Genomic DNA, 16261 nt, shown 5'->3' with positions numbered 1-16261 from the left:
ACTTTCAAGTGCTGCAAATCCATCCATACAACCACATATCCAGCAGCTTACATTTTTGTGAAAATAGCAGGAGAAGTCTAAAAAAGAGTTTCAAAGGAGATTCATAGGCCATATCCAGATTAAAGTGGATATGAGGTTGTCCATGTTACAGTAATGGTCAGTACAGCCTGAAAAGAGCTCCTCAAGCTGCCAGAGTGGCATTGATGGCATATTCAAGCCCCCTGGCAAGATGGAGGTTACTCTGTGTGATGTGTTTAATGTTGCTTTGGATTCAAGAACATTACCAAAACACAAAAAAAGCTCTTATTCAGCGGCCTGAATAAATAAAATTATACCAGAAGAGAGCTAAACAGCCATAGCTCCCTGGGTACAGAAAGGAACAAGACCAGCAGAAGCTGAAGCCGTCTCAGGCCATAGCTCACGCAGGGGCAGTGCAGTCCCCAGGAGCCCCCGGGGAAGGCAGCTGCAGACACAGAAGGGGCACAGCCCCACAGCCCCCACAGCATTGGAGGGGCTGTGCCCACGGCCTGGGAGCACTGTGAGCACCAGCCCGGTGAACTGCAACTGCACTGCGGGTGCCCAGAGTTTCTCCACTTAATTATTATTTAATCTTTCCTGCAAGTAACAAATGCAATTGTGTTGCATCACAAACACCAAACTTTTTGTTAGAGCCCCAAAATATGAAGTTTTTTTACAGACAGAAAGAAAGTCATAGTATCATAGAATATGTTGAGTTGGAGGGAACCTATCAGGACCACTGAATTTGCTCCTGGCCTTGTGCAAGACACCCCAATAATCTCATCATATGTATTGGAGTGTTGTCCAAACACTTCTTGAACTCTGTCAGGCTTGGTGCTTTTACACCTCCCTGGCAAGCCTGTTCCAGTGTTCACTACCCTCTGGGTGAAAAATTTTCTGATATCCAACCTAAACCTCCCCTGACTCAGCTTCATGCCATTTCCTCAAATCCTTGCACTGGCTGTGAGAGCGATGGGATTGGCACCTGCCCCTTTGCTTCACCTCACGAGGATGTTGAAGACCACAGTGAGGTCTGCCCTCAGTGTCTTCCTCTCCAGGCTGAACAAACCAGTGACCTCAGCTGCTCCTCATAAGGCTTCCCCTCCAGATCCTCCACCATCTTCGTGTCCCTCGTTGGGACACTATCTAACATTTGACTAAATTTGATCAATATTGAGCAACGAACCAAGTATTTTTTTATAGAGAAAAGCGACACCTAAGCACGCCTCTTGAAGATCAGGTATGAGCTTCGGCAAATGCGGGACGGGCGGTGCCCTACGATCCCGGGCCGCGCCGGGGCGGCTCCCAGTGGGGCGGCGGCTCCCCGGGCCCGGCCGGGCGCGGCGCTGGCGCGGCGCTGACCCGGCCCTTCACGGCTCCGGCGGGCTCGGGGCGCGGCGGGCGCGGCCGCGGCGCCCCCGCCCCGCGGGGGCGGTGCTGCTGACGGCGCCAGCCCCTCCGGACCTTCCGCGCCGCTCGCGGCGGGCGCCCGGCCACACGCGGCGGGTCGGGCTTCCCCGCCGGGAGCACGGGGCAGTGCATGGGCGCTCTTCTCCAGCGGGCAGGGTCGCGCTCCCCCCACTCCCCCCGCCGGCTGCGCGAAGGAGGACGGCGGAGCATGCCACCGGCGGGGCGGTTCCGCGGGGACTGACATGCTGCTGAAGGAGGGCAGGCGCCAGCCCCTCCGCCTCTCCCCGCGGTAGCGGAGGCGATGCTGCAGGGCGCTCCCCTGGCTCTCCCGCAGCCGCCAGGCTATCGCCCACAGCAGCCGCGCTCGCTGCCGTGAGCGGCGCGGCTTCCCCCGGCCGAGGCGACGAGCGGCGCGGGCCCGCACCCGTGCCCGGGGCGGCGGCGGCGGCGGCAGGGAAGGCGCTGCCCGCGTCCGCGGGCGGCTCCGCGCGGCGGATGCGTGTGCATGAGCGCTGCACCGAGCGGGCGCAGGAAGCGCCCCCGCTCCGCCGCCTCCATCTTCCAGGGCAGCAGGACCTCGCCGCACGGCCGCGACAGCGAACGCCGGGGCAGCGGCTCCGATAGCGCCTACCAGATCCAGAGAACCCTGGACGACTGTAAGATGGTGGGTACGCCGGGCGGGCTTGCCGTAGTTTTTTACCTTTTCCGGGCTCTCCCGGCGCAGGCAGCGGTGCCGTTCTTCCCGCCACCTTGACTATTCCCATCACGTGCAGTTGCACTGTTTTTTAAACCGCAGTCCCCTCCGGGGTGCTGCCCTGCGCCCCAGCTCGCCGCGGTTCCAGAGCGGAGGCGAGAGGTTCGAGGAGACCTGAGGGAGCCGGCTGCGGGACAGGGAGCGGAGCCGGTCGCCTGGACAGTCCTGCGGGAGCGGGAGTCCTTGCCCCAGTACACTCACAGCAAAGCAGCTGGAGTTGCTTTTTCGGTAGATCCGTCCAAATCTGTCCCCAGGCTTGGGCGCACTGAAGCCTAAATGGGTAAATAGTTGCCTCCAATGAATCGCTGCACTACTTGCTGTCTTGTGCAGCAACCGCACGTTTGCCCTAGTATCCTTCTAAATAAGGAGACCTAGAATTAGAGGCCCTGAAATGCTGTTCCTGATGTATATGGTACCTGTTACCAGTCTTCCCAGAGTAGCTGGTTGCAGTTGTAAAACCTCAGGTGAAACGCCTGTGTCTGTTATTTATGGACTGTCGCATTCTGGTATGAGATTTTTCCTCAGTCATATTCAAAATGCTTGGATTCTGACACTTTCCTCCAAATCAGCACCGTATGCCCCCTTTCAGGCTTTCTGACCTCCAGTCAGCCTGACGCTGGGCCCCAAAATTACTCCTCTAGCTAGTGACAGATGTAGGAAAAAAATGAAGCCACTGCTACTTTTCTGGGTAAATCTGTACCTCACTAAAGCTCTGTCCAGTAGCAATGGAGCTGCTACTTCTATTCTGCTGGATTCTGGCAATTTTTTTTCCTCTGGTGCTGAAAAATGTGCTGGCAGATTATCCGCTCTGATGCTTCAAGATTGGGAGCCATTCCCAGTGCATGGAGGAGCAAAAGCTGCCACAGTAGCTCTATAAATATACCCAACAAGTGGATCTTAGTAGGTTCTGCCTGTTTTCTTATTCTCAATAGCATAATGTTGTTAGTTGCAGAGAAGTTTTTAGAATTGACTGATTAGAAATAAACTATGTTTTATAAAGGATGGACTATCAAGTTGTGATAGGATTTGGGAGGTAAAATCAGTGTGGTTTTTTCTTGTTCTGTGTCTTGATTCAGCAACATATGTGTGGTTTTGTTTTCCTGGACAGTGCTAAGGTGTCTGGATGAGTCTGTTTAAACAGGGGATGTCAGGTGAGAACTGGCAAAATGGGTCTGATGCAACCAGTTACCAGTTACAGGATGCGACATTTTTCTTCCTATTGCAGAATAATCACACTATGACACTACACAGTACAAATTTTTTCCTCTCCATTGCCTTCATGTATTCTCTTAAGCTACAGAATGATAAAAGTTGAGGACTTGTTTAGCAAATAATATTGTGCCTAGGGCTTTGTTTGGTGTGTGCTTTTGGGTTTGTTTGGGATCTGGGTGTGGGAGGGTGCAGATGTATTGAAATGCACTTGGGCTGACTTGCTGCTCCTGAAGCAGAGGAACCTATTTGCTGTTCTTAAAATGAAATTTCAGAAAGCATGGTCAAAACTATTTTTGATACCAGTTCTCAGCTATACAGTTAATTGCAGTGGAATGCATCAAGGGTATGAATATAACACTGCAGAGGTGACTCGTTTATTTCCTGAGCATGAGAATTTGAGGACTTGACTTTAAAAATTAGTAGCTCTGATAGACTTGAGGTTCTCAGTATGTTTTTATGTTGGGTACGTTGAACTCCTGGTGGTAATGATGACTGCAGAATTATGAGCAATTACTCTTGTCTGTTTTTATATAGTTTGGAATTGAGGTCAAAACACAGATAAATAAATATTCTGTTCTATTACTCTAATCCTTCCACCCCCGCCACCATGTGGAGCAAATGGTCTCATATGCATTCTTTCAGAAGACAGCAAATGTTTCGTTTCTTTAAAATATCATTCCCTGTGCGTGATCGGTGGAACTAAACAATAATGGTCTTTCCATAACAGTAAAATGATCCATTTATCCAATAAGATCTGTATGTATCTGCTGTATATTGGATTTCTATGCAGGTTGTAGTGTTTATTTAATGATTTCTTCCTTTTTCCCACATGCACTTTAGAAAAGGTGCTTTCTGGAATTTTAACAGGAAAGTGCCTATCTGGTACATCTTCTCAGTCAGTAACAGCAGATGAGTTTTAAGTCAGAAATCTGGGTTGAAGGGAAGTAACAGAACAAAAATCATTACAAAATAAATTAGCAAAATTGCCAATTTAAAAGCAAATGCTACATTCCAGTCCCTGAACATGCTGTTAATCAGGAAGCAGGAGAAGCAAAGGCAGTAATTTCTGGAGATATTTTCGCCTTTCATGATAGCAAAAAATAACCTCATGCTACTAGTAAAGCAGATGTTTTTTTGTCTGCTTAATATTTAATACTAATAACTCAAACACTTTCAGATATTAAAAGCAGAAACACTACTTTCCTACAGATGAACATTTATAGCTCACAGAAGAAGCAGCTGCCATGGAGGCTCTAGTTGTTTACTGAATCGTGTGCTCTTGATCCTGTGTGCTACGAAATTTTGAGAAGCAAGAACAAGCCCTAGATTGGGCATGCTTTTAAAACATGGATTGTTTTTACCAATGTAGTTAAAAATTCTCATGCATGTAAATTGTTTTTGTTTTTCAGCTTGTCCAGGAGTTCAATACCCAGGTGGCTCTCTATCGGGAGCTGGTCATTTCTATTGGGGATGTCTCAGTCACCTGTCCTTCTCTGCATGCAGAATTGCACAAAACTCGAACCCGAGGATGTGAGATGGCCTATCAGGCTCATCAAAAACTAGCAGCAATTTCTGGGTAGGAGACAACTTATTAAAGCCGTATTCATGTGCTAATCTTTGTTAAGTACTACATAATGCTTTGCCTGAGAGTTTGCATTAACTTATCTTTCTGTTTTAGGCGTAGGGGTGTATGACCACAAATTTTGCAGAATGTCTAAATCCTTACAATAGTGCAATTTTGTATCAAATCCTGGTCCCCTCACCAAGAACATATCCTTCTGATTTCACTGGATGCTTTTATGTGAGACAAACAGGATTTTACTGCTTATCACTACAGATCAAGGGGGAAGTCATGCCCTTCAAGGGTGAAGTAGCAATAGCTTTCTGTCCAGTCTTTCATTGAGTATACCTAATTGAATAGTAAGAGACAACTAGCTCAGTTCAACTAGAGACTCAACAAAATTAAGCCAAAATTAGGTGCAAACCAGAGGAGTGGGATGCCAAAACTACTCTGAGAACTTATGTTTATCTTCTACATGTTTTTAAACCCTTGTTTGTGTTGAAATAAGAATGAAAGCTTTGCCAGCATATAATGTCTTAATTTATTCTTTGGTATTACATTATGTACATTCCTTTCCATGGTGACAGAATGTATTATCACATACTTGAGACTATGCCTCAGTGCAAGATCAACCAGCATAAATTGCTGTTTCCTAAAAAATGGGAATTCGTGCAGCTAATTCCATGTGGGTTCTTCACAGTATGGTGACTGGGGCATTTGTATTTATCATGTACCCCCTGAGTCATGTCTTTCTGATTACACTTTTTCAGAACTTTCTGCATCTGTCTATCTACCATAAGGTATTTTGCACCACTAGAAAAAGAAAACGCCTTCTTTTTTTGTAGCTCTGCCTAATCCCTGTTGAATTTCTTTTCGTCACTGTAATATATAAAGAAGTCTGTTATAGGCTTGGTATATAATGGGAGCCTGAACTAACATACCAAACAGAAGAGGATACTGGTTGGATATTTTAGTAGAATTGTCACCCTTTTCAAGTAAGACTTTGTGCAAAGTCACTTAAGTTGATTTTGTGACCTCTGATTTGTTCCTCAAACAAATTACGTGCTTTTAAAATGCTTAAGTCAGTGGGAACTTTTAATAAACCAGCAATGACAGTACATTGAAAATGTGAAAACAAACAGTAGTGAAATTTATCTTTTTTGCTTTCAGACTCAAAAGAAAAAGTAATATGAACCAAAATAGTACATTTGAATAGCTGAACCTATTTTGTAACTTTAAAATATTTTTTCCCTGTAAAGAAAACAACTGGTACATGCTCATTTAGAAAGTATGTGGGTTTCTTAAGCAATCATTTCGCAGCTGGAAGTCTGTCATATGCACAAAGATGTCCTGAAGGTTGTGCAGTTGCCGCGAGATTGACATTTGGCTAATCTAAAACTGTTTTAAATAACTCTGATAATACTGTGATATCCATAACAACTGGTAGGTGTTAGAAACTATCTGGAAATTACTTGTTTGGTTTGACACACAATTTACAGGATATGCTTCGCATCCCCATGCTTCTGTAGCTGAGAAAGGCCATATGAGACATTAACTTTTTTATGTATTTGTGAGGAAAGGTGGAAAATGAAGATTAAAAGAAAGCAAAAAAGAAATAGAAGGAGAGGAGTAATAAATAGTCTTAGAGATTTAGTTTTCATTTCGACAACAAGACTGATATAGTCTGTATGAAATAGGATCTGGAATAGGAATCTAATTGGATAGAAAGAAGTATCAGGAAGAAAAATGCTTAGGGACGGGAATGCATTAAATCATCCTTAGTACTAGTCAGGAGGGTAGTGTGCTGCTCAGAAACCACTGTTATTCAGCATATGGGATGAAGGCTTACTTAGTTCACTGCTTTAGTTCAAAATGCACAACACTGCACTGGGTAACATGACAAGTTATATCTTCCAGGGCTTATTAAAGAAGATGTGTTGCTTTTCCACCCAGAAATAATAATAGCAAGTAGCTTTTTGTGTTACCAGACTATAACATTTCACGAGAGAACAGCATTCTATTAATTAAGGCCATCAGTACTGTTCAGGTAGTCTCTAAGTGATCTACCTAAGAGCACTCTTTACTTTTGAGAAGTTAGTGTTAGTGTCTTAGGAGAATACTAAGTTCATTAAACTTGTTTGTGCTGTTTTCTTTGGAAAATTAGCAGACACCTTAATGTTATGCTGTTCCTCTTTGAATATATCAGGATTTCACAGAATCATGGAATTGTTAGGGTTAGAAGGACCTCTGGCGATCATCTGGAAATCACCTAGTCCAGCTCCTCTTGGCACTAGTGCATGTGAGACTCTTAAATACACATGTGACTTGGACAATAAGAAGAATTCCCTTTTGTAATTCATTTGTCCTACAAGACTAAGCAAGGTAACAAATGGGAAAGATGCAAAGACTTGGAAAGAAAAAAAAGAAAAAAAAGAAAGATGCAAAGACTTGGACAATAAGAAGAATTCCCTTTTGTAATTCATTTGTCCTACAAGACTAAGCAAGGTAACAAATGGGAAAGATGCAAAGACTTGGAAAGAAAAAAACAAAAGCAAATCCTCTATGCTGGAGAAAGGAGCTCTGGGAAGAAGTCTGGAAATTGTAGAAAGGGAAGGAAATGCTGAAGTGGAGATAATGCGTTAGAAACCGAGCAGGATAGAAGTCATGAGGACCAAAAAATACATTGGTCATGGACATATCAGTTCTGGAATATTAGACAGACATCAGAGCAGGACAGTGATGTAATGTGAACAAGAAGAGAAGGCTGCAAGTGTACCTGTAGAAAACGGCTACACTGATATGCCAACAAAAGCAGATTCAGCTGTAGAATCAGAGGAAGTGAAAGTCATGATTATGTTTTAAAAACTGAGAGGAAGAAAGACAAAGGAGATGATGAAAAAGAAATGAAGTAGCAAGGAAACATAAAACGTTATGAAGTCCACACTGGATTAGACCATATCACCCCATCTAGCTCAAACCTGACAGCTGCTGGTAGCAGCGATTTCATTAAAAAATAAGCAAAGATACAAAAAACAGGTTGTGCATGGAACGATGACTTCTCTCGCCAGCACTCAGTAAGTAAAGGCTGCATGTGAACAATCAGTATCTGAAAAATGTGATTTCTCTAAACATTAAGATCTTTTACTCAAAAAATGCTGAGGTTGAATAAGGACATCTTTACAGTGTGATGTATTTAAAAACCTATTTACTAATAAAATATTACTGAAAAACAAAATTTCAAATTAAGTCTCCAACTTCATAGGGCCTCAAAGATATTACATCCTCTTCTTTACTTGCTCTGATATCTTTTTCTTATAGAAGTAGTGAGATGTTAGCAGAGGGGAATTAAGATTAGAAATAAAAATAATCTAAATTGAAATATCCCAATTCTAATTAATGGTCGTTTAGGAATGCAAGTCAAAATAAACCATCTTTTCATTGTTGGCTTTCTCAGGACTTTAGGTCGATTCCTGCTCTTACACTAAAAGTTGTTAGTGATTTTTAATGAACTGTCTTCTGAAGAAGGTGAGTAAGGTTCAGTCCTTTCATCACATTTTCTTCTATATAATGTAGCAGAAATTAAGGTATTTACGTTGTTCATCCTTATAGTATTAGTCGTCATGGTCAAAACTGGAGAAAGTATAGCAACCAGAAAATGAGTCAGCATGATTTTTTCCAGAGAAAAAGAAAGGAAAAAATATTTGTAACAGTAAGAAGATGACAGGAAAAAGATGTGAACCTCTGTTTTGGAAGGGAGTCTGCTTTATGGAATGATAGAGTGGTGATCTTTTAGAGTTCATCAAATGGGGTTTCATCAGCTGGTTTTATAAGTGGAGTCCACTGAGTCTGGGATGTCAACAGAGAGATAACTCAGAACTGTATTTTAAGATACAGGTCTGCACAACTGTGCACACACTTTTGTAAATGTCCTTACATATTCTCAGGCACTTGATATGCTTACATAATGTGTGCACTTGGCAAACTGAGACCAGAACTGGCAGTGTCTCTGTGACAGTCTGATATATATATATATGTTGGCAGTGGCTTTTTTCGCATGAAACAAAACTTGTGTGAGAAGCTCAGGGGTGCATGGCAATGTACATCTGTGTGAGCATAGCTCCAGAAGTAATTTTTCTCTGTTTTTCTGACTGGTGTTGCAAAGTCCAAAATATAAGGAGGAATAAACCTCTCTCTATACTAGTATCTGCTGGGGCATCAGCTCTGCAGAAGAGCATCTTGGGGCGTTCTGGTGAACATCAGGTTGAACATGAGCCAGTGCTGTGCCCTTGTGCAAAGAGGGCCAGCAGCCTCCTATGGTGCTTTAGGAAATGTTGCCAGAAGGTTGATGGAGTTCATCATTCCTTTCTGCTCAGGGCTGTTGAGGCCATGACTGGAATACTGGGTCCAGCAATGGGCTCCCTAGAAGAAAGGAGGAAAGGACATCCAAATCAGGGTGTAATCAACTACCTTAAAGATGGTTAGGCAGCATCCCACATACAAGGCAATGTATGCTAGACCTACATGCTAGACCTGGGATTGTTTAGGTTGGAGAAGAGAGGGCTGGGAGGGGGATGTTATCCATATGCATAAAAACTACCTCATGGAATAGTGTAAAGAAGACTCAGTCAGACTATTCTCAGTGATACACAGTGATAGGACATCAGGTAAAAATTGAAATACAAAGAAAAATTGATTTAAAATTTTAAATTCCTTTTTTTCCTGTGAGGCAGGTAGAATATTGGAACAGGTGCAGTGAGAGGTTCTGGAGGCTCTGTCCTTTGAAATACTGAGAATTCAAGTGGTCATGGCCCTCCATAACCCTCTGTAGCTGACACTGCTTTGGTAGGAGGCTTAGGCCAAATTAGTTCTAGATGTCCCTTCCAGCCTGTGATGAAGTCATCATAAATCTCCTTGGGAAAAATCAAAGAAGGTTTCCTTATTTGATACCCATGTGCATCTGTTACTTTTATTAAATAGTTTTTAATTTTAAGTACCTCTAAGTTCAGGAAAGGTTGAGAAAGTCAGCTAAAAATCGCATCCTGATTGCAATCATTTGCACAAAAAGACTATCATAATCTTGCTTTAAGTTTTTAATTTTATGTAATTTCTACTTTTGTTTTCCTTTGCCATCTATAGTAGGAATTCTCATGTTTTCAATAAGCACCAAATGGTAATTTTCTCAGAGCTAATTAATATTAGATTGTTTCTTGAGGCTGTTTTAAAACATTCTGCTGACACTCAATTGTGCCCAATTTTTTTATTGAACTGTCTGAATTCTCCCTGAATTACAACCCTACAGAATTATTATCTGCTTTCTAAAGGACACAAACAAAAAAGATTGCCTCAAATATTTTACACATCAGGTGAGAAGAAGACTGCAGACCTATAAGTTAATGAAAACTGTAATAAGGTAGGCATAAGAGAAATAATTTTAATGGTTAAACTGCATGTGTTAAATAAAGCTCTACTGGCAGCCAGTATTAGCTGAGCAGAAACAAAGCACAGCAACACTTAGCTCAACAGGGAAGAATTTTTATAATGGTGATTCAAAACCAACTTTATACCAGCAGTTAGAGCAACAAACCAGAGGTCTGTCCCACCTAGACCCTGATGGAGCAGCATTCATGAAGATCTCTGTCCTTCATGGACATCTTTGCAGTCACTGCCATGTTACTCCTGTCAGTGTGTGTATCAGAGGTGGGGAGAGTGATAATGTTGATCATGGGGTTCTGACTCACAGGCGCTGCTGGCTGTACCCAGCTCTGGGTTGGAGTTGTTAGTGTTGTTTCAACTGCTAGATTAAAGTTAATAAAAAAGGTAAGGGCTTCACAGAGATTGCAGTATGATAACCAGAATGTGACCTGATTAAAGTATAGTTAAATATCAAAAGTAATGTTATGATACGTAAGAAAACAAGGGAGGTAGTCAATATGCACTGCAAGAATCAGTACTCTTATACAGTGTAGTACCAGTAGCTTAATGCCCTCTGAAACTTGTGATTTTTTGCTAAAATGTTGCAGATGTTTTAAATAGTAACAGCTTAAAGTTGTGACCTTAAAAATCCTGTCAAGTAAAAAATACTGAGATCTTCCATTTCAGAAAACTCTTGGAAATATAAAACATCATTTTGCTCTCATGGGCTATACTAAAAGCATCTCAGTAGGTTGTTTCAATCCTAGAGCTCACAATTCTTATAATCATTTAATAGTACGTTACTTAGGAAATTGTCCTGATGATGTAACTATGACTGTCTGAAATGGGTGAAGTCAGGGAGAGCTTTGTCTGCCTTCAAAGAAGAGCTTTTTAGTATTACTAAGCATTCTTATCGTATAAAGTCTCATTGTCCCTCAACTTTGACATTCAGCTTCTGTAAAGATTTACTGGAATTTTTTACATGCTTGAAATTTTTTTGTAGTTTTGAGCAGATCAGATAATAGAAGAAAATTATTACAGTCTTTATTCCACTTTGTCTGGCTGGCATATATTCACTGATTTCTACATCGTGAAGTGATTGCAAATGTAGTACTGTGTATCAGAAACTACACCTGTTACAGTGACTCAAATCCTATTTTGACTAATGGGAGTTCCTGTGCATGGGAATGGGAATGTTTTGATAAACAAGTTCAGATGTGGATAGTTCAATGTACCCCTTAAGGACCATGTAGTGCATGATAGTGCAGTAGGTATACCATAGCTTAGTCTTTTCACAAGAGAGTAAGATGCACATGTATTGTTCTGAATAGATTCCTTGTCAAAAATTTTCTCTGATTATATAATCCACATGCATCTAAAATTATGGAAAGGGAGAGCAAAAAGATAAAACTATTTTCTGTGGAACTGAGTTAAAGTACCTTTGCTTATTAAGAATAAAATATATTTACTCAATTTAAGTTGCAAGTTGAAAATGAAGTTAAGTCAGGCACCCCAAGTTCAGAAGGCAAATAATGGAAGAAAAACAAGGCTATTTATTGAGCCAGACCTCTCAAAATAGCTGACCTCTATAGACCGGCATTTTCTTTGTACCTCTGGCTTTGGAGGTGCTTTAATAGGTGTTTGGGACTTGAAGATCCAAGGTATTAATATCTCCCTTTATAGATCTGTCTTTCATAACTGCAGGCCAGATTTAGTAAGGGGCAAACAGACCTAAAAGTGGTTTTATTACTCTATTATTTTTCTATGTTCCAAACAGCATTTTGAAAATTCTAGAAGTTCTACATCTGCAGTAACACAGTGTAAGTTAGTTTTGACAAAGTGGAAGAGCTTGTAGCAACCTGCTTAATGATAAACCTCACCAGCAGTCAGAAGGACAGCATTCTTGCTTGTGCAGGATCTGACAAGATTGTTCCCAGAGGTGCTGGCAAAGCATCCTCAGAGCCTGACAACTTTGGACCCTTCACAAAACACAGCGGCCCCTATCACTTCCTTTTAGCCAAAGCTGAAGGTGAGTCAAACTTAATTTCTAGACCACTTGCACCTGTGTCCTAGAAAAGGCATGAAAGTGAGAAAAGGGAAAAGCGAGTGCTAAAAGTAGAACAGACCTTGTCTTTGTCAGTCAGTTATTTGCCCCTTTCTTCCATCTGACACGCAACATATCCATAGCCCCTTCCAGTGCAGTGCTGCCACTGCTGAGACACTCCAGGACTGCTGGGTAAGCCAGACAGGTAAGCCAGACTGCTTGCATGATGGGTCCCTCTAATAGCAGGGAAGCCATGTCCCAGCCCAGCAGCCAGGGAGGCTGCCCATGCTTGAGGATACTGCTACAAATAGCAGTATTCTCCCTGGCAAACATAAAGCAGTGTAGCTTTTCCTCTGTGACATGACCTGAAGCTGTGAGGTAGTTGTGGAGAATTAGGAGGCACATTGCCATTGTCTAACCCAGTGGAAAGAGTATTTTGCATGAGGAATCAAAATGATGTTGAGGTCTGCTCTGTACTTGGGCTTCAGCAGTGCCATTGCACGTAAACACTGAAAACCATTAGGGAACTTCTTTTGTGGTATTCTAATCCTTGCTCCCATATTTTTTTTCCTATGTTTTAAGCAGATAAAGACATAGACACAGGGAAACAGAGAATCAGAACTCAGGTAAAGGCTGACTATTCCTAGTATTTTATATCTTCAACCTGGCAAACTGTACATTCATCTGCACAGTACCATGGCCTAGCATCAGAGTATCCTGCAGATTTAAGGTGGTTTCCCTTCCATTTTAACATGCCCTCTGCATTCATCACTCCCATTGTGGGTTCCTGGAAAGAAATACCAAAAACGAAGATATTACTGTAATTCAGGTCCTTCAATGGACCGTTCTCTGCTGTGCATGAACAGCATTCCACTACAGTTAGATTTTAGAAGGGTTATTTCTCAAACTCATTAATAATGGAGTATTCCAGTTATAGGTAAGACTATCTGTAGCAATGATTGAAATAACCAACCTGTTTCACATTCCTATTCCGAGGTATACACACCTTTATATGAGAAATTTGGGGACTGAATTACATTGGCAGGGTCTCTTCAGAAATGCTGCAGAATCAGAGCTGATCTTTTGCAGAAAATTTGGTTTCTCTGCCAGCAGTCTCTAACTTGGTGCCCTTCTCTTGCCCCATTTTGTCCTTTCAGAAGATCTGCTCTCATTGTTGAACATAAAAATCTTTTTCACACCTTTACTTTGCAAGTGATTTTCTTGGGGAGTAATCAGCCAGAGTATCTAGCAGTTAGGTATATCTCTAGAAACAGGAACTATGAGGATTTTGAAAAGCCCACAGAACTTAAGTGTGGACTCTGTTTTGACAGTTGCTGTTACCTCTGCTTCACTTCCGATTTTCTCATGACCTTTTCTCCTTTGTCATTCCTTTTTTCAGTGTTTCTTGCTTTTTTTCCCCGTAGCCTGTCTCCAAATAGTAATGAAATGAACATCTGATGTGCTACTGTCACATTAACTATTTGGGAACTTCTCATGGCAGTCTTGAACGTACATCTAACAAGCCCCCTGGAATCCAATGATCTTTAGATCTGTGACATTACTGTAGTAAACATGGCTAACAAAAATAATAAATTTTTCAAACTCCTGTGTTTTGGGAAAAGTCTGGAAAATCTCATTCAACCTCTCACTGATGTTGCAGATGAATCACTTATTAAATAGGTGTACCAGTACTTACTATCTCTGAAAAATACTTATAATTTTACCGCATATTTGAGTCTTTCAAGGAAAAGCATTGTTTTCAAATCTTCTGTTTTATTGCTACAGTAGATATTACATTTTTATCATTGTTTTCATAATTAATTTCTTCTGAAATTGATTTTAAATGTCAATTTGCTGGAATTCTAAGCCTTAACATGTAAAAGCACATAGCAACTCCTGTTGCTATGTCTTGTCATGTCATGTCACAAGTGGAATCAGTTAATAAGCTCTTCTAAAGCAAAAACCAGAGTGTTACTAATTTATATCAGTAAATAGTGCTTCACAAGGAGATCTAGAGATAAATTTTAGAAGGTATTTGAAGATAGAAGTGTAGCTGATTATGAACCTTTCAAGTGATGCTAATTTCAATGCCCACAGAAATTAGGAGTACCAGAGAACCTTGCGTGGTTCAAAATTAACATTAGACCAATCCAAAAAAACGTTTTCATTGCAGTATTTCTGAAAAAATAATATACACTTCATACCTATCTTCACAGATGTAAATGAAAGTTGCACTTGTGCTAATCTGTAACCAAGATGGCCGAGAGGAGTGCCTTTGTTGTCCCCACTAGGCCTGCTGCTTTGAGTCTGTTTCAATAGCATATTTCAGTGTTTCTCTTCTGTAGGTTTCTAATGAAACACAACTAAAGCTAAGAATTTAGTGATGAGTTTTAAGTGCATCTTTCCTGATCATTTTCCTAAATACTGTTCGATTAAGAAATCCCACATGGCTGCAATTTGGGTGATAGACACTGCCTATCTTTGTCCTGTTTAGCTTGGCTTAATATTGTTCTCAGAAATTTCTTCTGATTCTCACTGAATCTTATAAAGCCAATCTATGTTGACAATATGTTCATATATCTTAAGAGAAATGAAAACATGAGATAATGGAGTTATGCATTAGAAAGGCTTCAGCATGAGCTCTCAGAATTCCACATATACTGGGATTTTGCTTCTGATTTCTTGCCTCTTTTTTTTGTAAGTCTTGGACTGAGAATTGCCGGTTAATGGAAATGCTTTTACTAATGCTCAGTATTTCTCAACATTCTGGATCACTGTTCTTTAGTTAGAGGGGAACCATTTTGATTCTGTGCCCCTCACTGAAATCAGTCAACAACATTGACAAGTTAATTGTGCAGGGCCATGCAGTTAAGGGCCTGTCCTTCTCACAACCCGTGTTTGATCAAGCTCTTTCAAGTGCTTCACTTCCTGCCCAGTCAACTAAGAAAAAACTTTACACTTACTGGGAGCTGCTTGGTACATGGAAGTTTGCTCTAGTGACAGTAGCAAATAGTAGCTACTCTTAACAGCATCATCAGTACCTTGCAAGATCAGTCTCCAGCCATGGGAGATACCAGTTCTGTCAGGCTTCCACTGGAAAAATTCCAACCAGTTTCAACAGGATGTACAAAATCTGTTGTAATTTTTCTAATTGCTTTATCACTCTGTTTCTGAACAATTAAGTAAATAATTGAATCTGGGCATTAAGATCTTGTCTTGACAGAGCATTAAAGGAAGCATTCCAGTATTACCAGTTAAATGCTGTTTAAATTCATGTTTTAAAGTTAAAATATGCTGAAGTGTTGACTGTTATTGAATTGAATTTTCTTCTTGGTGGGAAAAGGAAAATAGATCTACATTTACATTTTCCATATAATTTTTAACTATCAGAGAAATAATATGCTGAATTATTTGTACATTAACATGGGAGGTCTTCTTTTCTCTTATATTCCATTTTTTATCTTGCTGTTCTTATCTTTCATAAGAATGCTTCCATCATGAACATTTCCTGGCAGGAGATCTCGTGTAAGAATTCAGACACTGGTATATTAAATTCTGTGCTCAAAGTTGTTGAAGAAACTGCTTTCCCATTTCAGAAGAACACAAGTCTGCATTTATTGTGTGAGCAAAGAGAAGTTGACACTTCATATCTCTGTCTGTCATGGCAAGACAGATCATTGCAAATGTACTGCTGGTAACCTTGGCAGCATGGCACATGCCTGAGTGGCAAAATATTTTAAAGTGCCATGTTTATACAGCAGCTTCCAATTATTTCCAACAGTTCTGGAGTTGTTATTGCGGTGAAACAGCACTATCCACCCATGTGTTTACGAGCCCTCCCAAAAAAAAA

General features: G+C 41.2%; 1 protein-coding gene across 2 annotated transcripts in view; it reads left to right on the top strand.

Moving 5' to 3' along the window:
• The first annotated feature begins 1882 nt into the window (after nt 1-1882).
• The window catches only part of RGS7BP (regulator of G protein signaling 7 binding protein), a 33739-nt gene continuing 19360 nt past the window's right edge, over nt 1883-16261 (top strand). For both annotated transcript variants that reach the window (XM_054282295.1, XM_054282286.1), the window contains exons 1-2: nt 1883-2092; nt 4804-4970. In XM_054282295.1, coding sequence (XP_054138270.1) covers nt 1934-2092; nt 4804-4970 — 326 coding nt within the window. In that variant the 5' untranslated portion in view covers nt 1883-1933. The remainder of the gene's footprint in view (nt 2093-4803; nt 4971-16261) is intronic.

The sequence above is a fragment of the Melozone crissalis genome, unplaced genomic scaffold, assembly GCF_028551555.1.
Source record: "Melozone crissalis strain CALT ecotype California unplaced genomic scaffold, PUWL_Pcris_2 ptg000005l_1, whole genome shotgun sequence".
Classification (NCBI taxonomy): Eukaryota; Metazoa; Chordata; class Aves; order Passeriformes; family Passerellidae; genus Melozone; species Melozone crissalis.
The sequence above is the reverse complement of the archived record's forward strand: the minus strand, read 5'-3'. Positions and strand labels throughout refer to the sequence as shown.